The 27,236-nt window shown below is 37.4% G+C and overlaps 1 protein-coding gene and 1 long non-coding RNA gene across 12 annotated transcripts in view; one reads left to right on the top strand and one right to left on the bottom strand.

The window, feature by feature from the left end:
• The window catches only part of LOC104142769 (uncharacterized), a 26,882-nt gene extending 8,566 nt beyond the window's left edge, over window positions 1-18,316 (bottom strand). For 2 of the 11 annotated variants that reach the window (XR_011134916.1, XR_011134914.1), the window contains exons 1-7: window positions 18,177-18,312; window positions 16,593-16,626; window positions 15,305-15,441; window positions 11,560-11,629; window positions 9,797-9,941; window positions 9,219-9,317; window positions 8,427-8,472 (exon numbers count right to left, since the gene is read on the bottom strand). This is a non-coding gene — a long non-coding RNA (uncharacterized lncRNA). Of the gene's footprint in view, window positions 1-8,426; window positions 8,473-9,218; window positions 9,318-9,796; window positions 9,942-10,790; window positions 10,872-11,311; window positions 11,409-11,559; window positions 11,630-15,304; window positions 15,442-16,276; window positions 16,365-16,592; window positions 16,627-17,311; window positions 17,395-18,176 lie in introns of all 11 variants that reach the window. The other 9 variants (XR_011134921.1, XR_011134924.1, XR_011134919.1 and 6 more) reach the window with 9 other exon arrangements.
• Window positions 18,262-27,236, top strand: RNFT1 (ring finger protein, transmembrane 1). The gene is made up of 9 exons (XM_068910174.1): window positions 18,262-18,369; window positions 20,211-20,628; window positions 20,954-21,030; window positions 21,661-21,761; window positions 22,388-22,541; window positions 24,369-24,527; window positions 24,865-24,930; window positions 25,799-25,900; window positions 26,295-27,236. The coding sequence occupies exons 2-9, from the start codon at window positions 20,253-20,255 to the stop codon at window positions 26,427-26,429; spliced, it is 1,170 nt and encodes a 389-aa protein (XP_068766275.1). The 5' UTR covers window positions 18,262-18,369; window positions 20,211-20,252; the 3' UTR covers window positions 26,430-27,236.

The following is a 27,236-nucleotide window of genomic DNA, read 5'->3' as shown; positions in this document are numbered from 1 at the left end:
TTATGACCATCACAGTATTTCATGATCAAAGTAAAATGGTCTTCAACATGAACACCCTTTGACTGAGTTCTGGAGTCCTTCCCAGAGAAGCAGCAGAAGAGCACAACCTGCCAGGGCTCAGACACAAGGGGCAAGGAGCACAGAGAAATTCTAAAGAAGCTGCTTTGCCGTCTCTCCTTTTGGTCTCAACTTTGATGTAAGAAGCCACAACACATGCAGTTATAAGAGTTATATAGAGTTATATAAATTAATAACAGCAATAATTAAAAAGTGAAAAAACTGCTTTGCAGCTGATGAGGCATTTTCCGCAAACGAACAAGACTCCAGCTCAACAAATCAGCCAGGAGGACTTGCTATTAAAAGTTAACTGAAACAAACTACAGTTCTTTGTTTAGTAGTACTTAGAAGATACAGCTTTTATTCTGGTTTATTAATTCAAAACGTCTTCCTGTTTTGCTGATAGAGAAGAACGGAGGCAAATGCATCCTCCTTCATAACTCATGTATATGGCATTCGAAAACCTGCTATGGGCAGTCCCCCTTTTTTCCCAAAAGATGTCTGGTTCAAGCGATTAGTGCTGTGTGAACGTAAACAAAGATAATTATTCAAACAAGAACAAGATGTTCCACCCAAAATGATTAGCTTTTTCAGAAGATGAGATGCCTACTTCTAATCATCAAGAAAGGTTGACCTGACCAGATTTAATTAGCTACTTAATACAATAATAAAAATGCTCACATAATTAGCGAAGAAAAAATTGCAGGAGCAATGCTGAATCCAAACAAAATACCTCGATCAAACACAAAGCCTGAGAAATTACACGAGATGTTATTACATGATTACACTGGTGTAAGAGTTTCCAAGTTTTCACATCCATTATATACAATTTCGAAATTGCCTATGCAGAACTTTGCTTAATTAACAACAATAAACAACCCACCCCAAGAAACAACATGATAAAATTAACTCGGTAACTTTTCTCAACACTGTGCCGCAAATCTGTAGATGACGTCAACCAGTTTGTACAAATAATTTGAAGACCTTTTAGTGAAACAAATTACTATTTCCTTATAATCAAAATAAATAAGAAAATGCCTTCCCACCACTTTCCTGGAATCACCCCTGCTCAGCTAACTCCCGCAAGGCTACTGAGCAAAGTTCTGACTCTGAATTAAGAGACAGTTCTTACTGGTTAAGTGTATTTTAATAGCTACTTCTCTGCAGAACAGATGCTTTCAAGTTTCATGTATACCATAAATATTAAGAACCGAGCAGTATATTTTAGAAGGAAGTTCTCAATAATTTGTTAGCATTTGTTAGGACTAGGCCTTATGGAAGATTTTATAATATAAAAGGAGATATTAGACAGAGGTTTTGGACGCTGACTTGATTTTTTTTTAATGAAAAGAATATGGGCCTTTTTCTGGAATATTTCCCTAACAGTGAAATGAAAGGTTTCTAGTGCAATAATAAAACAATAAGTATTTAAATATTATTTAGTAGAACTACTGCAAAATATATAGCATTTCAGAGAACTTCAGGAAAACTTATTAGCCTCCTATCTCTTGATAACATATATTAGCAAGTCCTGATTGAGGGGGGGTTGTATTTAAAAGGGTTACCAAATAACGGGTTTTAAACTACAACACTGAGCATCAGACCTTCCATTCCTGGAGATCTCCCCCCTGCTTCAGCCAAGTTTAAATATCCCTTAAAGTAAACAATTCAGTGCAAACCAACGCATCCAATGCTGATTTATTCTATTCATAAAAAGTAACAACATAATGGTAAATTCAATCTATTCAATGAGAAGTTTATGAGCTTAAATATATCAAAAGGGCAATGAAAGCTAATATATAGTGATTAAATAACAATCTGTGAGAAAGAGACACATAACTTTCAATTCCATTTTAGTGAAATCATATACTGATGAAAAACCAGGCTTTTGAATTGTTTCAAAGGAGGCTGCAACCGTTTGCCCTTTGTAACAGCTTGAAAGTTCATAAGAAAAGATTAATTTATCATTTAACTAAAGTGTATCTCAAAATAAAGTTTTTGATTAAAATCTACATTTCTGAGCCGCCCGGCAGTGGCAGTATTGCTGAAACAGGACATCAGCTGCAACGCCAGCAATTCTGGAATGCAATGCCATAAACTGTAAATCAGTTTTGTCCTACTTTTATATTGGTTTAAAAATAAATGAAGAACTTTGATGTTTAATACTTAAGTAGTATAATTATTCCTTTAGAAGTAAGTCCAGAAGGACCCTTCACGAATACACAGTGCACAACAACAATGAGAGAATGAGTTTTTTCTAGTCACAAGGCTTTAATTTGTAGGACCCCGTTTAAAGGGACAGCCTAACTTGCGTGTGCTGTGGAAGAAGATTCCACAGAAAATCTCTGAAGAGGAAACTTCGCTCTCTCTGATAAGGATGATGCCAGTGGATCTGCACACAGAATTGAACCAGAAAGCTTAAATACTGTCAAAGCAGAGAACTATGAGCAGTATCCACTACAGTTGCTCAAAAATCATCAGCAGTTGGCTATTGTGGTGTCCCGGTGTTGAAACCCAGACACAAGGATTGTCTTTTTTTTTTTTTTTTTTTTTTTTTTTTGCAGTGCAGATTTGAGCAGGCAATGCCTCCCTTTCCCTTTTTCCCCCCTCTTGCCTGCCTTTTCTCGCTTCAGTTCGATACTATAGGAACGGGTGAATACATAGATATTTAGGCTGTTTTGGAGAATACCTATAAATGAACTAAGTATTCTCCCTGAATAATTTTTCTGGGGGAAGGCTATACAGAAGGTAAGTTCTGCAGCTGCGCTACAACTAGGGAATGTAGGGTAATTATAACTGCAAATGTCAATTTGTGTCAACCATAGTGGAAATTAGAAATACAGAAACATTTCCCACTATTTAAGTAGATCCAAGATACTACTGAAAATTCAAACATAGATGGTTCTCTGCTCTAAACAGAAAATTTATATGCTTAAGGAAATATGAGAGAAAATGAGATCATTCATCTCAGCTTTGAATGCTGTTTGTAAGATCAAGTACTTCGAGTTACATGCACCAAGGAAGGATGACAAAGAGATAAAGGAGTATAGGCTGAACTATGACTTTGTGATCCAAGAGAACATTTAAAGTAAAAGGACGTTCTGCGATACAGACAACAGGCATTATAACTTGACTTCTAGTGCTGGATCACACTAACTGCTGTACTGCACCACGCAGCATTAGGCCACTATGTTTCATATATATTTCAATATAATCTGTGCACTGGAACTAAATTATGATTTTCTAATTAAAAACTCCATCATTTATTGCACTCTGCCTTCACTTGTTCCAGATACGAAACGAAAAAAAAAGTTTAATGAATAGAAAGGGAAAATGAAAGAGGAGGAAGGAAAGCTTCATAATTAAGGCTAATGAATACTTTCCAGGGAACTGAATACTATCATTACCTCTACCATGGAGTTCTTTGGCAATGAAGGATAAGTTATATAAAGCCATGCTTTTCAACATTCAATTACTACTTGGGCTGTCAACATACAAGCATCATTAAAGGTAAAGCCTAGTTCCAGCTCTATTGCCTGGGAAGGTACGCTGCCCAGCTGAACTACAGTAGGGAACTGCAACGCCCGGACCAAGCTCAGGAAGCACAGACTCATCTGAGATTTTAGCCGCTGAATTCTAACAATATGTTTACACAGTTATGAATGCAGACTAGAACAGAATCTCTTCCATAACTTTCCTTCTAAAATGCTGAATTTGGAACTACATTTCATTTTGGTACAGGCTATGGTCTTTTGTCCTGTCACAGTGGGATACTGTGTTTCAAACCTGAGGTCTCCTCCTAGCTGGGCTGCATGAGAAAAAACAAACAAAGCAAAACAAAACAAACCCCACCAATACATCAGTTACCGTCATCCCCATTCAGTGGGGCAAAGATGCTCAGGTTCTGCGTTTCAATTCATCTGTGGTAACTGAGCACAGCCAAAGGTGCATTCTTATTTGCTAAACTAGAGCCATGGCCCTCCACCCTGCTGCTTGTACGTGTGCTGGACTTGAGCCTATACACATGCTGAAATGGCTTACTTGCAGAACAGTCTAGGACAGAAACTGCGGTTATTTGTCTCCGTGGACGTAGCCCAAGAAAGCTCTACTAAGAACGTACACATCGAAAAAGAAAGAAAAAAGATAACTGGCAGTCACTCTTACAAAGGAAAGGTTAGTAGGCCCACCAACATCATTAAAGAAAGGCAGCTAAAAATTAAAAAAGATATATACTGATGATTAGCACAGTAATTGGCGTTGAGATCAAAATCCATATTGATTAACATCACAGAGTACTGGAAAATAGCAATCACTTTTCATAACAATTGCAACCCTTACTTTTTACACTGAATTAATTTTGGGAATATTTATATCTGAATGCAAATAAAGACAGATCTACTTCAACAATCCAGTAAAAAACTGGTCACAATGAAAATAAGATGGCCAGGCTTTCCCTATTTATCATTACACTCTTATTCTTCAATCAACTTTCAAGTGCCACGTAATAGTTAGCATGATAAACTGAAAAAAAAAAAAACCCACAACAAAAAAGTGTGTTTATTAGCTCAAGCATTATTCGTTATTTGCATTATTTCAAAATGAAAAATAACTGTGAATTCCTCTGTATCTTCCATGCATACATAAACACTCATTACGCACATACAATTACTCTTAGCATTTTGTGACTTAAGTCCAACAAGTGTATGCACACATCTAGACATAAAGATCTACAGATTAGATATGTAGATAGAGGGAGTGCACACAGGCAGGCATTTGTACATAACAAATTTAGAGTGGTATTTACTACATAATGCAGAAGGATTAGATCACTTTGGGGATCTCTGCAGATTTGTAAAACCAGGGTGACACGTTTAGAATTCTTCCTCTCCTCTCCACCACTAAAGTAACTCAGGCAAATGCACGAATGCAGCTGTAAAGATTCTTACATAATATCCTTCGCCTGCATTCAATCCAAGCACAAGCACTAAATTCTAAATTTGTATCACTCACATGTACAATACACAAAGTCTCAATCATTTTGCAATGTATTATTTTTACAAGTTACTTTTTAGGGACAAAGTCTGCACCCAGAGGGAAGTTCCAGTAGTGAAGTGGCAAGCTTCCTGAGGCGACTGAGGAATGCCAAATAGATTGGGGCATCTCTAGCTCTATTGGTTCCCATCAAATCATATAAAATCTTGTCTCCTGAGGTGGTACAAGCCCCGGCTCAGAGCAGCTTTGTCAAATTCAGAGTACAAGTTTTCAGTAAGAAAAAAAAAAAGAAAAAAGAAAAACCTGATTCCATAGTGCCTAATGAGCATTTGCCTCACCACTGAAGTGCATGGTTTTCATACCCTTTGTCCATGGATTTATTTGTTGTTGGGCATAAGAAAGGCTTGAATCATAACCGTTCAACATGTCAAATGATCTCCTTCGAATTTCCTTTCAATCTAAATTTTAATAAACTAAATATTTTGCTTTACCATTGTATTTTATTTGCTATAAATCATTTGGAGGTACTTGCAATAAAGAAATTCTATAAAACCACTGAATGCCTGAAAGCGAATATAAAGTGATTTACTTTATTCTAAAACCTTTGCTTATTTTTTCTCGACTTGTTAAAAAAAAATGTATTTTGTTGGTTGAAATAATGCAGACATAGTAACAGAAATATTAGGTGACAGTACAGAATAGACCAAATCTTTGTCAATCAACTCCATTCTAACAGGCATAAAAAAATAAAATAAACCAGCCTCAACTTGATGCAACTCAAGATGGATGTTATAGCTCCAAAATGAATGTTAGACATGAAATAGCAAAAAAGGCTGGCTAGCCAAATTTATCTTGTTGTTGTTGCTATTGCTCCCCTTCTACATTTTCAGCATATCCCTTAACGCTATCCTCTTTCAGAAGGAAATCTCAAAAGTCTCTGAAAATAATATTTGCAATCTCTCAGCTGCAATCTTCTTCAGGGTATTTCACTCTAGATGTTTGTTAGTTTCTGTGAGGAACAGTTCTGCTGGAGTTTTCAATTTAGAACAAAACAACTCTGCTTTTCTGATATACTTCATATTCAAAATATTCCAAAATGCAGTACAAAGAAATGAATTAGATAAGAGCATACCGGAATGTGCAATGCAGGCATGGCTGCCACGTTGAGCTCGCCAATAACTGACATAGCTTTGAACATTAAAACTAGCTATAATGAGAGATGATACTGACCTAAATGCCAGGGTTGTCTCCACTGGGCTATCACCACTATTTCCTTCCAAAAAAAAAAAAGGGGGTGGGAGTGGGAAGAGATTTAACTGCCACTTCAGCAGTTTCCACTGACGAGTAGTTTAGTTTAACTTCTACTTAGATCTCCACTTAACACATCTTCAGATTGCTACTTAGACATATAAGAATTGCAAAAGCAATTTCTCTCTTAAATTTCTATTGTCCTATAATTTTTACACATTCCATTTTAATTAACTAAAAAGTCCAACTCCATTTCCCTTTTTACCTAGGCCAAAGATAGATACCTTACCTTCTGCTATATCCTCTCTAGATCAGTAACGCTGTTTCTGTGCAGTCTTACATAAAATGTACAGACGAAAAATCAAAGCGTCTAATGCAGTGGGTCTTTTGCTTTGTATTCTGGTCATTGCTAACACAGCACCAGATACAGTTCTTGCTTCTCTAAATGTATGTCTGCCTACACTGTAGTAAGAAGAGCAACAGAATGCATGTAGGTATTCAGGCTACATATTTTAAAGTCAATAGCAGTGCAGCTCCAGCAGTCCCTGCCCTCATGGTTTAAGGCACTGGCATCCACGCCAGGTGGACTATCACCAGGTTAGTTTACAACACGTGTTGTAATCACACGTCTGACCGCAGTGGTAATACTGGTCATAGGAAAACTGAAACTACAAGATAACATGCGTGATTAAGATGAGCTATCAATAATCATCTATTTCTAAGTACAGCATCCTATAAATCCTCCTAATTAGTACACTAGATGACTCCTTTTTAGTCAACAATCCCCAGTCTACTTCCTTATTTATTTTCTTGAATTCAATTATATTTGCCACCTGCTAGCCCAATCACCTAAATGACAGATTCTGGATGTAAGGTAGAAACTGGGCTATAAATAATAATTTCATTATATTTCAATTTAAAATATTGCCTATACCTATTTTCTCTCTTTTATGAAGAACATTTATGTGATTTCCTCCTCCCGAACTCTGCTGGCTGTGGGAGACTGCTTTCCCTTTGGGGGTTGTGGTAGCAGAACCAAGGAGAATTTTGCACTGCTCCTTATCCTCCACTGCCTACCTCATAAGAAACACAGGCTGAGATTTTAGCAAAGGGGAGGGAGCACTAGAGGCTGGATATGAAGGAGAGAAGCAATTCCTAAATCAGGACAGAAGAACAGACAGGAGTCCAGAAAACGTAGCTGGTTGCTAAAAAGGACTGTAAAAACACACAGTCCTATCCATGTATGAACAGAAGGAAAGATCAAAGAAATCTGAAATCTGCTTTGGTCCATTTTGTTCTTGACCCAAAACTCAGTGCCATCTAAAACATTAGGGTTCTGTAGTTCAGGCCTTCAAAGAAATCCACATCTTCTTCCATCACCTTTTGAAACATAACTTATAAACCTCCATCCAAAAACTTGTTAGCACATTCTGAAGCCGTTACAACCTCCTCAAGAAATACTGAAAATGTGGAAAAGCTACCCACATGAAATTGAGTCAACCAAACATTGTGACAGGAGACATACAAAAATAATAACACAGTATGTACATAAATCCATGCTGCGAATTTTATAATTTCAGAAACTTTCTCCTTTATGTTTTCTCATAGCTGGTCAAAAATACATATGAACACAAGTTATACTGTAGTAACACATTTCTTTTGTCATTTTATGTCTTTCATCTGGCCAGTCTTCTCCCAGATTTATATTCCTTGACTGTCACCATTTGAAAATTAATGTTAAGTCAATACTGTGTAAAAACTATAAATTTACCATACTTATTTTGCAATAAATAGTAATTTGGGTGACTGTGTAAAGCTGCATTGTATACAAATGAAAACATTAGCCCAGCAGAAGGTGTAAAGTCAGCTACTGCCCTAACAGAGGAGCCTTGGAGTGAGAAACTGCACAGCATTTTTATGTAGCACGGTGGGGGGAACGACTGTGCAGCATGGGAGTTTCGAACATTAATACTGCAGCTATACTAAATCTACTGTGTCAGCCTCTATCTGCAAGCAAACCAGATTTCAGGAAGTACATTTTCACTGCAGCATTGAAGGCTGAAACACAGTTAACCTGGTTAAGTTCGAAAGAAGCTTACTTAAAAGAGAATAGACATGATTATGTGTACCTGTTAAACAGTCACAGACAGTCCGGTACGTAGACAATTATTCAACCTATGTAGAGTTTCAAAATACAGACCAAACAGTAAGGTTACAATTATATTTTAAGACTGTGGAAATTATGCAATGATAGAGAACAAACAACGAAAAATAAAAAACACTTTTGTTTATCATAATTTCCCTGGATAACGTCTTTTGTCTGTTCTCATGTCTTTCTCTGAATGTATCATAAGTGTTAGGTGGATAGCTGAGCGACCCTGGGTAGAGTTTGTAAATATTATTTTATTGTAGTGTTTTCACATTTTCTTGTACATTAAAAGAAAAAAAAAAAGCTCTATTGCACTCAAAGAAATTTACACAGGGCAAATGCTGCTCAGCTGCTGTTATCACTCAGACACATTTAAGAAATTTAAACAAATACGCCAACTCTTCTGCAAGCAGCGAGTTAGTTGTTTTCTATGAGCACCAAACAGCGTGCTGGCCTCACTGAAGACTGCGTAGAAGACATCTGCAGGCCCTTTCTGACAAGAGGCATAAAAAAATACCCTCTGCACAGTTAAGTTCTGTAAGATAGGATACATAATTTGAAAAATTTTGAGAAGTATGCAGATGCACATATACACACACACGAGTTTTGGGCATCTTTTATATTATATCTGGAGCTCTAAAAGAACTACGACATATTTCATTTATAGGTTGATGTACCGGCCTCTTTCCCCCTCTCCTCATGCGGTTGTTCTCTCTAGCTCTCTGTCACCTTTCACTGGGCTAAAGAGAACCTTTTGTTATTTTGCACATACCCAACCATATGTTCCTTGTCCACAGCCCGTGCTCACACAGTTGACATCTCCATTTGGTCTTCTCTACTGAGCTTTTGTCAAAATTGTAACTGTAATTATCTAAAAACAAGCAAATAAACAAAACAACTAAGCAGTGTGGTGTGATGAACTCAGCATCAAAAGCAGAAATTAGAGTGGTAGACCAAACTTTTCAAATTGGAATGCCTGAAGTTACAAATTCAGATCCTTATTTACATGTTAGTAAGCGTGATTTTCACCAGACATGCTCAGGGTCAAGCTAAGAGGGCTTTCAGCATCACTCAGAAAAGGCTTTTTATTTAGGTACTTATCTGTGAATTTCTTGCCTAACTTCAGGCAAACAAGTCCTACAATTTTCACTTAGACCTTGGCGCTTCAGTTGCCACGTTAATAAAAATGAGTCTGTTAACTTGCTGGAGCCTGAATGGCCTGCAGCAAAGTTTCTGCTTATACTTTGGACCTGTGAGCAGTCAGGGACCTGGCTGAAACTGATGGACAAGACAGTTATTTTCTACTGAAAATGGGGGAAAAACACCACACTTAGAATCATGCAAACTTACATGCTTAATTTTTGTAATTCTTCTCACAAAAGTTACATAAGAGGTTAAGATGGATTCCAATATTCCTCCAACAAATAGTGTTTTACTTTGTAAGTAGTTCTACTGTCTTCCAGGAGGCTATTAATGAAGAGAAGTACTGAGCAAGCTAGAACAGAAGGATTTTTCCTTAAATTAAGATAATCATTATCATAAACAGATGCTGTTTTATTTGACAATTTGAGGGGTATGGGAGCACTATGATTTAGTTCAATGGAAGACTTGAATCATATGATAAAATGAATCAAATAAACTCACCCTAGTCTCCAGCTGCATAAAACATAAAATCACCATTCTAAAGGACTGATTTTGAGATCTTTGCAAAAAGACACTAATCTCGTTTCTTAAGTGCAAAAATATTATACTTCCTCTACTTACTCAAAACTGGTTTTAAGTTTGCCTTTGCAAGAAAAATGTACTTTACAGCAAGATAACAAACGTGACTTGCTAACAAACAGTGTTATCTCATTTGACCAGAACCAAAGAAGATGGCATAATCTCCTATCCATATGCTTCAGACAAAGCCTCTGGCAGGTTGAAGTTAAACACCTTGTACCATCACGTAGCCAATTATAATGTAACTAAACCACTGAAAAATAAGCACACAGCCAACTACAACGTAAATATGAAATGCATGGGGGATAAATTCTTCCATGAAAAGTGAAGTGTCACATCTGGAAATCTGGAGGAGTCAACTACCAGCATCTAAAGGTCACCTACGCGTTTCCTCCCAAACTGCGGAAGTGTAACTTCTGTACTTACTCTGACTTAATTGAAAAATGGCTAAGTTTGTGCTTACTTTCCAAAACAAAAATGATTTTGGAATTAGCAGAAGGAGCTCTCTAATTTTATTCCAGAAACTTTTGTCTTCTGAACTAACATCTGCATTCTAATTTTTACAATCACAACTTCTGCACAGTTAGGCATAAGGAAGTAAGATGAACTGCTTAAACGATACCAGCTTCATCTGAAGTATTCAATTCAGAAATGTGCTGCCTCTTCTCCAAGCTGTGGAAGTCTTTATCTGATTTGGTAGTAACTAGGAGCACAGGATATCCACAATTTCAGCAACAAGTAATTTTGTGTATTGCATAATTCAGATACTAACTTTTTACTTTCAAAAAGTTACAGTATTACTATAACATACTATACTACTAGCCACCAGATCATCTGAAAATATGTGCTTGTTGCTGTTAAGGTCGATGTAAGGTCTATCAATGATATCAACAAGGACAAGCATGATAAAATTATAGATATAAGTTTCTGCGTGATATATATCCCAATAAATTCTGTCATATGCAACCAGAATCCCATAAATTATATAAACATCCATATCTCACCTCCAGCTAAAACATTTTTATTTATGAAATCAAAAGGCAGTGAGCTATAGGCTGAGAACAAGCATAAGGATTTGCTAAAGAAAAGAAAGCATTCTAAAATAACTTTAAGGAAAGGAAGGCTTTGATCTGGCAAACTCACGCGAATAACTTCACAGACAAGGAAGCCCCTTGATTCTGATGACACTAATCACTTACGTAAACTAATTCATATACATAAATATTCATAGGATTAAGTCCTAAAAATGAGAACAGAAGTAGATTGCATTACTGAAAACATGGTCAAGTTCTTGAGGAAACTGCTGCTAACATATCTGAAAATGTTTCACTCATTTTTTGCAGATGCAATTTTATCTATGATTTTGCTAAAATGAAGGAAAAGTTGCATACCTTTGCCTCTAGACTCAAAAAGCCTCCTTGAAAATCACCGTCGACATTGTTTCTGCCATATCTACAAACCCTGGCAGAAGTAGAGAGTCAACGGTGATCGTTTCATAAAAGAAAAAAAGTTAGACGCGGTTAGAGATTTGTATTAGAGATATGTTTGTTGCATACTGTGCTAATGAATACAGTAAAGCTGCATTAAAAAGTAAAATCTTCCCCCCACCGCAAGGATTTTACTTCAAAATCTGTGCCCAATCTCTTGACTTCTTTAGTATTTGTTGCTTTTCTGAATGCATTGTTTACTTTAATTAAAGGCCTGTCAACCTTCCATTTATTATTAGTTTTTTAAGTTCAAGTTAAGCACCTTCACTCCACGTTCTTTTTTCAGACGGCATCCCCAACTAAGTTAATGCCAGACTAACTTAGCTGCAAGCAGGTCTGGCCTATGAAAATCCTATTCAGCAGGCTATGCCTGCTTTTATTCCAACCCGATGCAAGCTTTTCCATCAATACATAAAAGAGAGTTGGGAAGTTCCTCCTAATGCCACTTTTTAGTTATTAACGTCTGGCACTCCCACTACTAGAAATCAAAAGTAGTAGAGTATGTTGGCTTCTCAGTGTTAGAAAAATCTTTTAGTGTCACATTTTGTACTATAGCAGTTGTCTCTATTGACTTATAATACGCTTGCAATAAATAGCTTCGAGTTTTAGTTAATTCAAATCAATTGTGTTTAGGCTATTAGCTGATTTCAGCAATAATGTATTGACTTGTACAGGTTATTTGTAAGAAGAAATACTATCATGTATTAATTTAAACATGAATTGAATACCAATGTTTAAGCAGGGAGGATTTTTGCACTTCCTAATAAGAGATCCTAGACACATTTGTCTTTTTCGGGGGTGGCGGGGGAGAGAGGAGGAAATAAAGGGAGCACAGAGAAGTGACATGGAGTAGAACTGTGTGTCTGTGAGCTTCTGAAAGGATCCAGCGCTCACTTCTAGTACACCTCTAAAATGTGAGCAAGGGCTCTGGTTGAGCACCTGAGCATAGTCCAGCATTTCTGAACTGAAGATCCAGGCAGTGCTCATCTACTACCAGATGAGAAACTTCAAAAACTTCAAGTTATACTGAAAATCTGAAGAGGAGCAAAGATGAAAGCAATAGCATCAGATAAAGGCAAAATATTATGGCTGACTTTAAAGCTTTCCTTTCCACCCCATCCCCTGCATTTCTTCTTTCTCTTTTAACATATTTGACCATTAAGTCCAAATTTTCAGAATGACAACAGTTAAGAAAAAAACAAAACAACACAGAATCCACTGCAGAGTTCTAAGAAAATTCATACCATTGAACTGAAAAATAAATTCAGCAGTTCCTTTACTCTGCATTAAGACCACTGGAAGAGCAAAAACTCCACTCCTGTTATTTACTTCTATTTCCAGGAAAAGAAGCTTAAACTTTCCACGCACAAACAAGCCAGAGTCCCACAAACTTTTGCGGGAAGTCAGATTGTGTAAGAAATTAAGTGCTTGAAAAAGATGACAAGTATTTCCTCAGGATATGTGAAAGATTTATCCAAATTTAACTCCCAGTAAAATTTGTGGGAGCCAAGATCTACATATTGCATCTGAGGTTCTCCTTCAGTCTAATGATTTTACCTTTTGCAAGAAATTTTTAAAAACAAACTACTGAATCATCAGTTCATGCACAGCAGATTTTCCTCTGCCAGAGAACTTGACTGTAAAAATGTAAAAGCAAGTACAGACACACACACAAAAAAGATGTGCAATTCCTATTCTACAGGCTTATGCAATTTTTTTTTAATTCAGTAATACATTTCCTCAGTTTGCCCATATTTTCAAAAGTTATCCCTTTTATGCTTGTAAAATGTTGTATTCTTGATTTTGGGAATCTTATTAAATGATGAACATTGTTTTACTTGTGGATAAGACTTCCTAATAAATTAATATACATCTGTTAACATAAAATCTTTGTTAGCAACGGAGTAAAAAACCCTCCATATTCTTAGAAACATGGAATTTTGTATATGACCACCAAACTAAAAACAATAAGTAAACATTAACTTTGTGAGGTGCAAAACAATGTTATTGACCAGTGAGGTAAATATTGACTGAAGTGCAAATATTTATGTACTGATGTTAATGGGACAAAATTCTGTTTAACATGGCAGACAAGATTTTGCCTGCCATACTTCTGTGATGATATTTATTCTGAGAGTTCTGAACGGAAGCATCAGGAAATCATTCTACAATGGTAACGTTTTTTAAAAAATGCAATTGTTTTTCCTTAGCAACTAAAATGGAGATGCATTCAGAAGGCCAGAATTATGTAACCTGTAAAGACAGACTTCTCGACAAACTTTCTTCAAACGGACAGAATGCATCAATTTACATATTAAAATCAGAACCAGACAACAACATTCAAGACCTCTCTTTAACTGATCTCTAAAAAGGTAGACAGAATGTTACCAATATAATATTTTTCAGCCACTCACAAACCAAAATTTTTCTTATGTGCATAGGGGTAACTAATGCCAGAATGTTCTTTATCTCATTTGTTTAGGTTACATTCAGTCAAACAAAACTTTTGATGGCTAGCAATCTTAATCATTAAAACCCCCCAAAGTAAACTTTTTTTCTCTTGTTAGTTAAAGATTGCCACCCTATCAGAATGTACACAAAACTAGTCAAAAAATTACTTATACTAAGTAATACCTCAACCTGAGGTACTAATAGAACCAGCTTCAGTAAAACTGCCTTCACTCCAATTAACAATGTGTCACAGAAGCCAAACAAACCCTTTTCCTTTAGATTAGTTTTAAAAAACTAATCTAATTTAATAGGCCAATACAACTTTTAAATAGTTCTGTTTTGATTGTGAGCTTTGTTAAAAAGAACATTCATTCGTTTCCTGAACCTAAAATGTTAATATTTACCAGGGAAAATAATCACTATTTAAGGAGATTATTGTAAACAGGTATTGCAGATCGAATACAAGTTAAACAAACCTACCTCTTCCTACAAATCGACTCAGAGTAAGTTTCTGCTTACATGAGAAGTCATTACTCAATAGGACTATTCACACAAGGATTCATGCATTCAGATTGACACATTAGGCAGATGGCCAAAAAAAAAAAAAAAAAAGAAACCTCAAAGATTCTTCTACTGGAAATTCTGATACCTTTAAACACACCCATTAGCAAATACTAATGTCTTACACAGTGGATGATCATCACAGCACATTTTCTGACCTAAATACCTTTGCAAGCAGCTCTTATAACAGCAATTAACAGACACCTTCCAAAATTCTCTTTACCAGCTGAGTGTTTTTAAGTGTAATTATATTTAACAGATTTTTCAATGTCACTACAAGAAAAGACCACTTCAGATGCCAGCTTTTGAACTTCATTCTAAATACCATGCATGGGAATTGCTCTTTCATACAAATAAAGACAGAGGCTGAGCACCCTCCTGTGCAGTGAGCCAAAATTGCAACTGCTCTTTGCAGCTTCACTGTCTAATTTTTCACTCAAGGTTTTACCCATACAGAGAACCAAAGACTCAGGGAACTGATTCAACAGTTTTAAAGAATAATGTTACACCATTTCACTAGAACTACTCTCAGCTTAAAATGATTTAATAGAAATCAGCACATTGCTGTATACAGAGGACTAGCAAGATTACTGGAAATCTCAGGGAACAAGATGATGTAACCGCATTATAAAAATACCTGGCTCAACTTCTTTGCGAGTCCGCTTGACAACGCCTACGTGATCAAACTTCAACAGTGAAATTCAGATTCCTCCGCAATCATTCTAGCTCCACTTCTGATGTCAGTGGGACAGAATTTAACCTAAGCTTTCAACCCTAAAAAACAAAAAACAAAAGATCAGATTTTCAAGACTGGTCATTATGCTAGACTGCCTTCAATATGGGAGTACTGGAGCCCCTTTTCCTGTGCTCAAAATAAAGGTTGTGTAATTGCAGGAGCTAGTTATTACAAACACTGAACATTAAAAAGGCAGCATCCAAAATTTAAAGATCATTTGAGCCTCTTGGCAGGACTTTCAAATCCTTCAAATACTTTAAATGTAACACCCCTTAGTTTTGCAAAAGTCTTCCATACTCATGTAACATTCTAGGAGGAAAGAAAACAGCCAATACAATCTTAAAATACTCAGGGCATTCTGCTACTTTACAGACTCTTGCACGGAAACAGAATTTAATCATATTAACTACAATTCCTTTGCATATATGTGAGATCTATTATTTCAGATTTCAAAGATGCACGCTGCATTTCTAATTTTAAAGCACTCTAGTTCCTCCCACACCTTGTGATGAGAAATTGTGATATTACAATTATTAGGAAAAACAAAAAGGACAAACACTTAAGATTTTAATCCTGTAATCCATTCTAAGCAGGCAGTCCTCTGCAGAGCTCCTTCAAGAATTAGGGCTAGGATACAAAATATTAGCTGTAAGTAACTTCTAGTACCGAATAACTGTTGAAAATGTATCGCGCTGCCAAGGCATTACTGGCAGAGTTCCACAAGGATCAGCATTTTCTTCCAATGTTGTTTCATGCTTTTATTCACAACCACCGCAAAAGCAAGCATGCACCACCGATGACATCTCCTGACAGCATCAAGTTAGCAGGTATTGCCTGTATCTAGGAGGATGAGGAAAGTCTGGAACTACTTACATCTGGGTGTTTCCAAACTGTCCTCTTTTTCCACCTGAAAACATGTCTGGACAGTGATTTGGCTATCTGTGTGAAGTTTACAGGCCTCCTAGGAGGTGAGTCCAAAATAGAGATTGGCAAGGTTATTATTAGGTGTTACATGACCCAATGTGTGCAATACCCATGGGAACAGACTTCCGTCTAGACTTCCATACAACAGACTTCTATGTTAATAGTCTCTGAAATCTTTCTTGTGCCAGGAATTACTCAGTCTAGAGGGCATTAATAGCACCATGAGAACATACCTGTTAAATAACACGACTGAAGAGTTACATACCTTCTAATGAGCTGCGAATTGGAGACAAAGCAGCCTGCATGAGCAAACATGATTAATTAATATGTTGTCATGAAGTAATTTCATATTTCCAAGGCATATAACAATGAGAAACAGTCTCAGAACAATTGATTTTCAACTACATTTGCACTTTAATGCATTCATTTTACAAAAAAAAGAAGCAGCTGAACCAGGCTTTTATATTTATACACTTCCAAGTAACGTGCAGAAGGCTTGCATAATTCCCAACCACGGGGTATTATTTTTTTAAATAAAAAAATGTAAATTGCTCTTCCTCATCTGAGAATCGAATTAAAACGTTTCACGTCATCCTTCACACTCCAAATACTATGAGAATGACTTAGTGAGCAAAGAGTAAGAGAATGACCAATATGGTAGGGGAGAAGTCAAACATAACAGCCACGCATCTTTAGAAGGATGGCGATACAGCCACATATTTCTTAAAGGGCTTCCTCCTCTGTATCCGATGTCTGCAGCAGCGCTGCTACTGACTAGTGTCGTGATAATTAGGCACGGTGCTAATGTGCTACATTCTGTTATACTAACAGAGGTGCTATACAAGTCAGCAGGCCTTCTCAGTTCAGAGGGCCTACAGAAGAGAGGAGCTTTGTGTGGTTTTTTTTGTTTGTTAAATTTTTGAGCGTATGGGTAGCAGCTAGCCCAGGTTTTGCTTTGGTTTTCTTCCAATAAATCGGCCGCACCCTAAATGAAATGCTGAGGATGATTCCTCCTTCCCTTGTACGAAGCCACAAGTCTCCAGTCAAGAAAGTCTGGATGCAGATTCCTTTGAAGGTAAACAAAAACATCACAGAAATAGATAAAATTGCCACGGACACCTTCCGCCGCCCTGCCTCCAACAAAGCAGAGATGTGCACAGCGCTTTCGGCTTCTTCTGCCTTCAAGTATAAAACACGAGGTTTGATGGTATGAGTTACTAAATACTAGGCCACTTAATTTTTTTCAAATACCTAGTTTTCCAGCCTGTGAGACTGGACAAGCCTAGCTGCAGCAAATGAAGAAGTGACGCTCCCTACGCATCTGCCCTTCCTCTCCCCCAGGGCTGCGGGCCCCATGGCAGAAAAATATTTCCGTTTTAATTCAAAACAATACAGGATTGGTTTTCAGAACTGTTCAGATGCCAGGCACCGATTTCAACCCGAGTCGGATACCTAAAGACTTAAAAAAATAAAGTTGAAGCCGAGGGCAACAGACGCTATTTCCACACGTGAACCGGTTTATCCGAGAGGGCATTTCGAAAGAAAATCCTGAACCTATTTAATTTCTAGTTTCGCCTAAACAGCAGCGTGAGCTAGGGCAGCACTTTTTTCCAGGTTTCCTAGGAGGTGAAGGCAATTTCAAACCAGCAGGACTTCCCTGCGGTAAGCAGCGATCCCAACCGAGGCGCAAGATACCACTGTTGACAGATATTATATATATATATATATATATTTTTTCCCCCCCTTCATTTCCTTTTTATGACTGCCTCCCCAGCTGCACGTTAATCGACGCTTTAAATAAAAAGCACCAGAAACTACCGCCCCCCCCCCCCCGCGCGCGCCGCCTCACCGGCCCTTCCCTGACGGGACGAAGGCCTCGCGCAGCGCGGGCCGCGGCCGCCCGTTGCCAGGCAACGCGCAGCGCCGGGCCTTCCTCCTCCTCCTCCTCCCGTCACGGCTCCTCCTCTTCCTCTGCCGCCTCGGCCATGGAGGCGGCCTGGGCAGCGGCGGCGCCGGGCGGTAGGCGCCGGCCGCCCCGTGAGGTAGCTACGCGGCGCCGGCCCGCCGAGGAAGTGGGGCGCGGCCAGGGCCGCCGCCTGCCCTGCGCGGGTGGGGGGGGAGGGGGAGAAGCGCGGGGCCCCCTCACCGGGCGCGGCCCGCGCTGGCGCCGCCGAGGGGGGAAAGGAGGAGGCGGTGGCGGCGGCTGAAATGGGGCCGCGGCGGGAAGGGGCTGGACGGCCGGAGACGGTTTCGCCAAATTAGGGGGGAAGGAAAGAGTTGCGCTGCCTTTAGGTTCCCTGCGTTGGGGGGGGGGGGGGGTTCAGCCGAGCAATAACCGAGTTACTGGAGCGTTCGTTAGGCAAATTGCCACGGGTGAGCTAAGTTACTAGCCTGGAACAACATCGCTCGCTTTTTAAAAGCCATTCACTGTCCGTTTTTGCAGAAGTAGGCCGTAAACCTCCACCGAAGCCTGCTAATGAAATCTTTTTTTTTTTTTTTTTTTTTTGTTAAAAACAGCATTAGTGGTCTGATCCTGCAGACACGCTGTGTAATACCGTTCACACAAGTTAACACCGTCTCCAGCTTATTGGCTTTATTCGCAGCATAAGGTTGCAGAACGCGAATTTTGGCCAGATTGACGTACGGTATAATCTTTGGCCATCAAAAATATAGCAGCAGCGGTAGTAGCAGCAGCATTTCTGAATGGTAGTAAGAAGCTCCCCTTTTCATATGTTCTTTAAATTCATGTAATTCACTCTTCCAATACAATCACTGTTTTAAAGGTTAAAGATTTTTACATTTGTGCAAATATATTAAGAATCTCTTGCAGTGCAAAATTACTTTTTCAGATTCCAGATATGCAAACAGATTTTGCTTTACCCTTTTTGTATCCCCAGTGAAACTAACTGTGCATATACACTGACCTCGGGAAACTTCATTTCAAAGAGGAACCTGGAAGAGTTGTGACCTATTGAAATAGGTTTATAACAAAAACGTTTCAATGGTGTTATTTGATAGTGACAAATACTGTGCTAATAGTTAGCAAATCCAGCCTCAAAGGATTCTCTAAAATCATTACTACGATACCACGTGATTCCAGAGAAGTAGATTAATGCTATTTGACCAATGGAGAGACATACAAAGAAGTAGAAAATTGCCTAGAAAGACAGTGGAAAGATGTTGCAAGAAAAAAAAAAAACTGACTCTGGTGGTCTCACTGTTAGACTACTCTTCATTTTTTGCATTTCTTTTCTGACCTAGACCATATGGTCGAGGCTCTTTTAAGTGCTTCTTACAAAATGGACTAACCTGGTTCTGCATACTTACCCAGACAGGATAATCTCTTGATAATCTTGTACTGGCCCTCAATTTTGAATAGGCACTGGCTTTTGATTAGGCTTGTCTGAACAAATACTTGCCGTTTTATGGATGCATGTAAACATGCATGCTCTTTGCTTCCTTCCCATCGTTGTTTGTTCCTCCTTTAGCCTGCTACTGACTCTATTTATGAAATTATGCTGTGCATCTCCGATCTCTTCTGTACAAGCTCATGCTGGATCTCCGATTCAAGAGCTTCGGCTGTTGTTCCAATATACGTTGAAGCAACCCCAGATTTTACTAAGGCAGCCAGGTTCACTGCAGGTTAGAAAATCTGCATGTGAATGATAGCAAGTCATTTAATGCAGCACACAGAAAGGTGCCCTGTAAAGATGGATGCCACCCAGCACGCCAGCCTTCAGCACTAAGAGGGCCAGTCTCAGGAGGAGGACTGAAATGTTGCTTCCCGCTGGCAATCACAGTACAATCTACTGTATTTTTACTTTCTTTTTCCTGAACTAGTTATACTCTTCCTTAAATTGTGACTTTTTATCCCCTACTCTAGGAGACAAAGTAGTAAGAATCTGGACCAGAAAAAAATCCCACCATGCAACCAAACTGCAGCCATCTTCACAACATCCAAGGGAACAGTGATGATTCTTCATCTTCTCAGAACGTCCATGCAGTGAGATTGCCAGGAGAAAGCTCATGCCATCATAGTGGAGATGTTCGCATACAGCTAAACTCTGCCGTGGGAGAAGCTAGAGAAAATGCAAGTTCCCGACATTCGAGGCCAGGCCCACGAAGTCACTCACACGGACATACCCACAGCGAAGGAGAGGGGCTCAATGATTCCACTCTAGACTCAGAGGAACACAGCAGCAGCTCCCTCTCAGAGCTCAGATACCTCCTCCAGTGGCTGCACAAAAGTCTGCCGTATATCTTGATTCTGTGTGTCAAATTGATCATGCAGCACATAATTGGTAGAGTATAACAGAACATGGTCTAGGGGAACAGATCCTCCCCCAAACATAAAAATATGCTAATAATGATGCCTGAAGTATAACTCCATTTATTTTTAGCTTTATTGTTACTTGCTTTGTTTATCAGCAGAAATACATTTCTTCTGTTTTCTTTTGCTGGCATATATACAATGTGCTTAATTATTTTGGCTTGATAATCTGAGCTATTAACATTCTGTTATAGTTACTGCAAAGACATATTAGAAGTGGCTTTTTTTTTTTTTTAAATCCAGTTCAGGATAACTTCTTATTTTAATGTATATAACTGACCCTTTTTTCCTAATAGGCATTTCTCTTGGAATTGGGCTGCTAACAACCTTTATGTACGCAAACAAAAGCATAGTAAATCAGGTTTTTTTAAGAGTAAGTATCACTCTTTGCAACAAAGTTCTTTAAGTTAACCAAGACCTATATGCATCAAGTTTAGAAAGACGTGTGAATGGAGATGATATTTTTTGGTGAATAAAACAATGCATGTCATAGGTTTCGAGATAGATGTACAGTTTTCGTATAGATCTTAATGCTTCTGCACACGAGGATAGAGCTTCTCAGATAAAGTTTGCAAAATACAAAGTTTTTTTTTTTTTCCTCTGAATACTGAAATCACTTCATTTGATATAAGCTTTTTTTCAGTTTATGGAAGAACCTCTTGTCTGTATTTGTAGAATCAAATAGCAGTTGGCAGGTTTAACTTTCGACGGTCTCTGTTCACTCCCATAGGAGAACTTGTTTTTCAGAGTGGAGTGGTTTCTGGTTGATTTTTTTTTTTTTAGCAAAACCTTTGATACACATAGAAATTGTCTTGTTGAAAAGATTAAAATTACTGCTTTATCTTTCCATTGAGTTCTTCTATTTTATTTACCCTAAAACTAATGCAATAGTATCTTGTAGTAGTAACTCTGTTCAGGTGCAGCAGACTTGGTGCTTAGGGATATATCAAAGGCATTGCTACTGAGATAAGAACTGTAATATGTCATAATGATTACCTTCCAGGAACGATGCTCCAAGTTTCAGTGTGCTTGGTTACTAGTATACCTATCTGGATCATCTCTTCTCTTGTATTACACCTTTCATTCTCAGTCACTCTATTACAGGCAAGTAGAGGAACATCAATATCAAAAATTATTCAAAGTTAAATATTACCCGGGAACATTTAATCAGGGCTGCAGCTATTTAACAACAAGAAATTGTGGTATTGTTTTTTCATTCATTTTAATCTTCATTTCTCCTCTGCCCAGCTATCCTGCTGGACACTATGTTGGAATTTGTGAGATCAGACCTCAGCTCACTGACGCTATTTTGCCGTGTGGGATGTAGCAGGGTTTGATTCCTAGCTTTGACCCTAACATCTTGTCTTCAGAATACTGAATATGCAGCATTCTGGGACTCTTCTGGATTTATAGCTCCATTTTTTTTCTTACTGTTCTGTAGCAACAATCTTCGTTGTAAATCAGTCAAGGGCAGTATTTCTAACTGGGAAATAAAGCTTATCTCTAGAGAATGAGGGTTGTGATGAAGATTCAGGAAAGCAGGTTCAAAAATAGAGAAGTCAGAGATCATTAAGGATCAATTTATGATAAAGAGACCATTTTTTAAGCAGAATATTTTTCCTCTATGCAAATCAGGTTTCCTTTTTTTAATTAAGCATGCTGTGATAGTCTCTAGTTATTCTTTCTTCTAAAGAGGCTGCTCTAGTAACTTCTGATACTTCTTTTTGTAGCTTAATCTTTTTAAACCCTACTGTGGATTTCATGAACTTCTGGGAGGTACTTTGGATTGTGGGAATCACAGACTTTATTCTGAAATTCCTCTTCATGGGCTTCAAATGCTTTATTCTCTTGGTGCCTTCTTTCATGATGTCTTTTAAATCCAAGGTAAGAAAACAATGTATATTTTTGCTTCCTTTTGAAGATCCTTTTGCGATAAAGTTAGCTAATTATTAAATTCTACCCAGAGGAAAGTTTTCTTAATTAAAGGTCCATATATAACCCAGCACTACTGCTGTGGGCAAGAAAAGCCCGTGGAGATCATGTTCTTCCCTGCTTGGTGCTAAGGAAGGCTTACATTCTGATCTGAAACAATGGCTTGTATTACGTTATCGGGTACAGGGGTGTATTTCTGTCTCGGGGTGGGGGTGGGGGGGATTAAGAAACTTTTTATTTGCTGCAATGTAAGAATGTGTATACAGGCGATTAGCATGGAACAGCTGATGAACTGTAAATTTTTTGCTTGCTTTATAATAACTGGCATGGGATGATTTTAAGATCTGTGCATGAAAACAGTTGGATCTCTCCCTTAGAAAAATAATTCTCCGTTTTCATTTTGTTAATAAACTTAAGTAACATTTGTGTCAGGTCAGCAAATTTGATTCATAGCTTAATTCCTCAAACCAGTAAAGTTTGATGGTTTTATAGAAACCTGCAGTGGTTGGAGATACTCATTTTTATATGCTCTCTGAGGTAAGACATGCAAAAAACAGTCTAAATTTTATGCCAGGATAGGAAATACTAATACTGCGTTAAAAACAAAACAAAAAAACCCAGACAAATACAGTTACTACGTGGTAGCATTTAAACAGGGTATTTTGGTAGGTTTTTATTTTTTAAAATGCACCAGGACAAAGTGTTTCTCAGGTACAACCAAATTACCAAAATACTGAGTTATATTCAACATCTCTGTTTTTATCTTCTACTAGCAATACAGCATCCAAAACTAATTATTGAAAATGCCATTATACCAACTGTGACCAAATTAAAGAGGGAATCTGGTCAATAGTGGCAAATCATTGCATTAGCCAGCACACAACTGCTGCAAGAGTACTTTATCCACTGTTGTAAAGATAGTATTAAAGGCAAACTTTAGGAAACAATGTAAGAGCTAAACTAAATATGTATGATTAATTTTAACGCTTAAAAGTCTGTGTGTGTACATACTATATATATGCAGATATACACACAAAGTGCTCTGTGCAGGATGCTTGGGTTTTATAGTTTTATTCAGTAATTTTTAGGGTGTCACTGGACTCAGTTTACCTCTTCAGTCCAGCTACTTACTCTTCCTTCTCCCCCTTCCCCCATTATTTTATCACCCTATCCTATAAAGAAGTTCATTATCTCACAATAATAAGGCTTTTAACACAGCTCTGAGATAACATTTAGAGAAAAAGAGTTTGTTAGTTAATAAAAGTAAGGGCCTTTTCTTATCCTGTTTTTAATCCTGAATACTGGACGCAATTCTGTCAATGGCAAGCTGATTTACATGACTAAATTTGTCTTATTTTCCTTTTTCATGTAATTTTGTTATCTTTTTTAGTGCTTACAAAAGTAAGACTGATAACATTGCTAAGTAGGTAGGCATCCTACAAAGCCCACCTTATTTTACCCTATTAATTTGTTTTGATTACCCCATTTATTTGATTTTCTTCAGTACAGCAATTAATAGTGTTATCTGTGCTGTTGTGGTGAGACTTACCATTTGGTCTTTGTTCTTTCCACCTAAACTTAGTTTTGGCCTAACTTTTTAGGAGTTTGATTTGACACTGTAGTTCTGTAAACCTATGGGATTTTCATTTGAACGTATTTAGTTTTGTCAAGATATGATGAGAGAAAACTACTCAAATAAAAAACCGCATCTTTTCTATATATTTAAAAAAATCCTTTGTGTTTTAAATCTTGAGAGATTCCTTTGCGTGTCTTGCTTAGGGCTACTGGTACATGCTGTTAGAAGAAATCTGCCAGTATTACCGTATGTTTGTCCCCATACCAGTTTGGTTCCGTTATCTTATTGGCTATGGGGAGCTGGACAGTGCACTAGGATGGACCCTTGGGATATTGCTGGGCCTACTCTACCTCATCCTAAAAGTAGGTAAACCTTATATTCCTATTAAACTATTTTGCAGTAACTATCACTGGATGGATATAGGCATATGAATTAATGCATTTCTGAACATTTCCCAGTGCTTGAACTTGCTTAAAAGTTGATGTTCTTCTTTTCAGTTTAACTGATACAGCTTTCCAAAATTGACAGGAAGACTGGCTAAGGGCACTAAATCTTCTTGTCTTTATTTTTTTTTTTTTCCTACCATCATTGAACTAATAGTGAGGCTTTTACTGTGAGAATCTGCACAAAACCTTGAAAGCTCTTTAGTTTACAGAGAAAAATGTTATGCATAACTCAGATTTTTCTTTCCCATTTCAGCTTTTGAGCTTTTTTGGACAATTGAGAAACTTTAAACAGGTTTTACGGATATTTTGTACACGACCAGTGAGTATTGTATTCTTTTATGATAAAACAGTAAGCCTGGCTTACATAAAAGTGTTTCTTTCTGAAATAACTCATTCCTATTACATTCCTACATTATTTTAGATTGTTCTAGTAATAGACAACTGCATTTTTAAAGTAATCCCTATTCACTTGTCCCTCCATTTCACAGTTTAAATTTCCTGACTACGTGATTATGGGGTCACTTGGGGAAAAAAAAAAAAAATCTATTCCGCCTGTCTTTTCAGAAGAACTTAGGTTACATAGCATATCCTTTCTGTCCTAATGTTACCTGAGATAAATACTGGTTAGATTTGAGGCAAAGCTTTATACTGGTACTGCAGGTGAAATATAAGTGAGAAACACAGCGTGGCAAAGTAACTGATGTGTAAGTAACTATTTTGTTAGAATTGCAAGTTTCTAGATAATGATCTTTCTCTACAATAGATACTTCATTTAGAATCTGCTAGTGATGCAGTAACATGTATTGGAGATTTTGGAGCATGGTATTATTGAACTAGAAGAACAATAAAATGCTTAAAAGTATTTAAAATATGATTTTTAAGTGCTTTCTTGATCAAACTGGAACTTAGCACAGTGTTTTGCTTAGAGGTCACTGTTAAAATAAAACTGCTCCTGATCTTGCCTACACTGTGATCAAGGGAAAATACTACCTAGATATTATGGTAGGTAGGAGCATGTAAGCTTTAGGCACCAAGGGAACTGATGGAATATTTAGCAGCATTCTGTGACATTAGGGATTGAATATTTTTCCTTACATAGCAGCCCGTATTCCCAACTCCTTTCTATCCTGATTTCTTTCTGTTTTTTTCCCAGAAAATAATATCTGCTGCAAAATCTTGTTTTACAGCACTATGGAGTGACAGCTAGCAAGAGAGAGTGTTCGGAATCAGATGATATTTGTTCAATCTGCCAAGCTGAATTTCAGAAGCCTATTCTGCTCGTCTGTCAGGTAATAACACAACTCAGAATTTCTTTAAAATTTCCTGCGCTCAAAAGGCTTGTTGTACAACTTAGAACAGTGTTAACTGAAAAACAGCAGCTTTATGGAAAAGTTTTATTTAGAAAGTAACTTGGAATAGATCACTTCTATAGAAAAAGTGATCGCTCTTTCACTTTTCTGTACTCCCTCCTGCAACTTCCCATCTGCTCATAGACACATTCTGAGCATTACTTTCCACAAACTTAAGAATCTTTTTAACTACTCATAAACAAAACAATGTGAAGTTAGATTAATGGGAGTGTATGTCTTCTGATTATTTTTAGTAATGAGGCTCTACAAATAATATGCTTTCTTATAAATGGAAGAACTTAGAAGCTCTAAGTTCTCATTCTTTTCATTACAGCACACGTTTTGTGAAGAATGCATCTCTTTATGGTTTAATAGAGAAAAAACGTGTCCACTCTGCAGAACTGTTATTTCAGACCATGTTAACAAGTGGAAGGATGGAGCTACTTCTATGCATCTACAGTTTTTCTAAAGCATGTCAGATGACTTCATTTTTACAGTTTCCAGCTTTTTGCAGCTACGATTGCAGGTGGCATAGGGAAAGACTTTCCAAATTTTGGAAATCTAGGATTTTACGCTTCTATGAAATGTTCCAATATTTAAAATAGTATAGAAACATACACTTTAAGTTTTTAAAAAAAAAAAAAAAAAAACAGAATGAATGCAGAAAAGCCAGCATTGCTTCTCTCATGATTCTTCCAGGAAACAGTCAAATCCTTGAAAACGCTGCATTACTGCTTGCAGCAGCTTGTTAATTCAGCATTTTATTTAAAGGTATAAAGTATTCCGGACTCTAATAAGCAATGTAGAAGAAAAAAATTACAATTTAAACTAAAAGGTCAACCTACAGGCTATATTCAGATTATGAGCAATTTTTATATTTTGGACTACAATGGGAATTAAAGGTACTTGCCACACTTGGCATTAAAGATCATTTAATGCTAGCTCAACAGATCAGAGAAACCAACTTTTTATTCACGTGTCTTTAACGACAACTACTTCTCATTGTACCTGGAGATAAGCCACAAGAATAGGATGTTTCCCCTTTGGCTTCTTGTAGATTTCTAATGGATTCTTAGGCTTAAAACATAAATCAACCACTGATGATAGTTTTTTACATAGCATTTTATAAAGCTGATATTTTTAAAGCGGATCTTTGATACTATATTTTTTGTCATAACAAGCAACCAGATTTTCTTATGGGGAGAATCTATTTTATACTATATTTGCAATTTGTAGTGTGCATAAAAATCAGAGAGAATAAATGCATTTAAATCTA

The sequence above is a fragment of the Struthio camelus genome, chromosome 16 (genome assembly GCF_040807025.1).
Source record: "Struthio camelus isolate bStrCam1 chromosome 16, bStrCam1.hap1, whole genome shotgun sequence".
Lineage (NCBI taxonomy): Eukaryota > Metazoa > Chordata > Aves > Struthioniformes > Struthionidae > Struthio > Struthio camelus.
The sequence above is the reverse complement of the archived record's forward strand: the minus strand, read 5'-3'. Positions and strand labels throughout refer to the sequence as shown.

What these genes read in the sequence shown, in the direction of transcription:
- RNFT1 (XM_068910174.1), top strand. Translation starts at nt 20,253, where the DNA reads ATGCAACCAAACTGCAGCCATCTTCACAACATCCAAGGGAACAGTGAT. An exon ending in TGATGTCTTTTAAATCCAAG is followed by an intron (nt 22,542 to 24,368) that starts GTAAGAAAACAA and finishes TGTCTTGCTTAG; the next exon opens with GGCTACTGGTACATGCTGTT. An exon ending in CTATTCTGCTCGTCTGTCAG is followed by an intron (nt 25,901 to 26,294) that starts GTAATAACACAA and finishes TTTTCATTACAG; the next exon opens with CACACGTTTTGTGAAGAATG.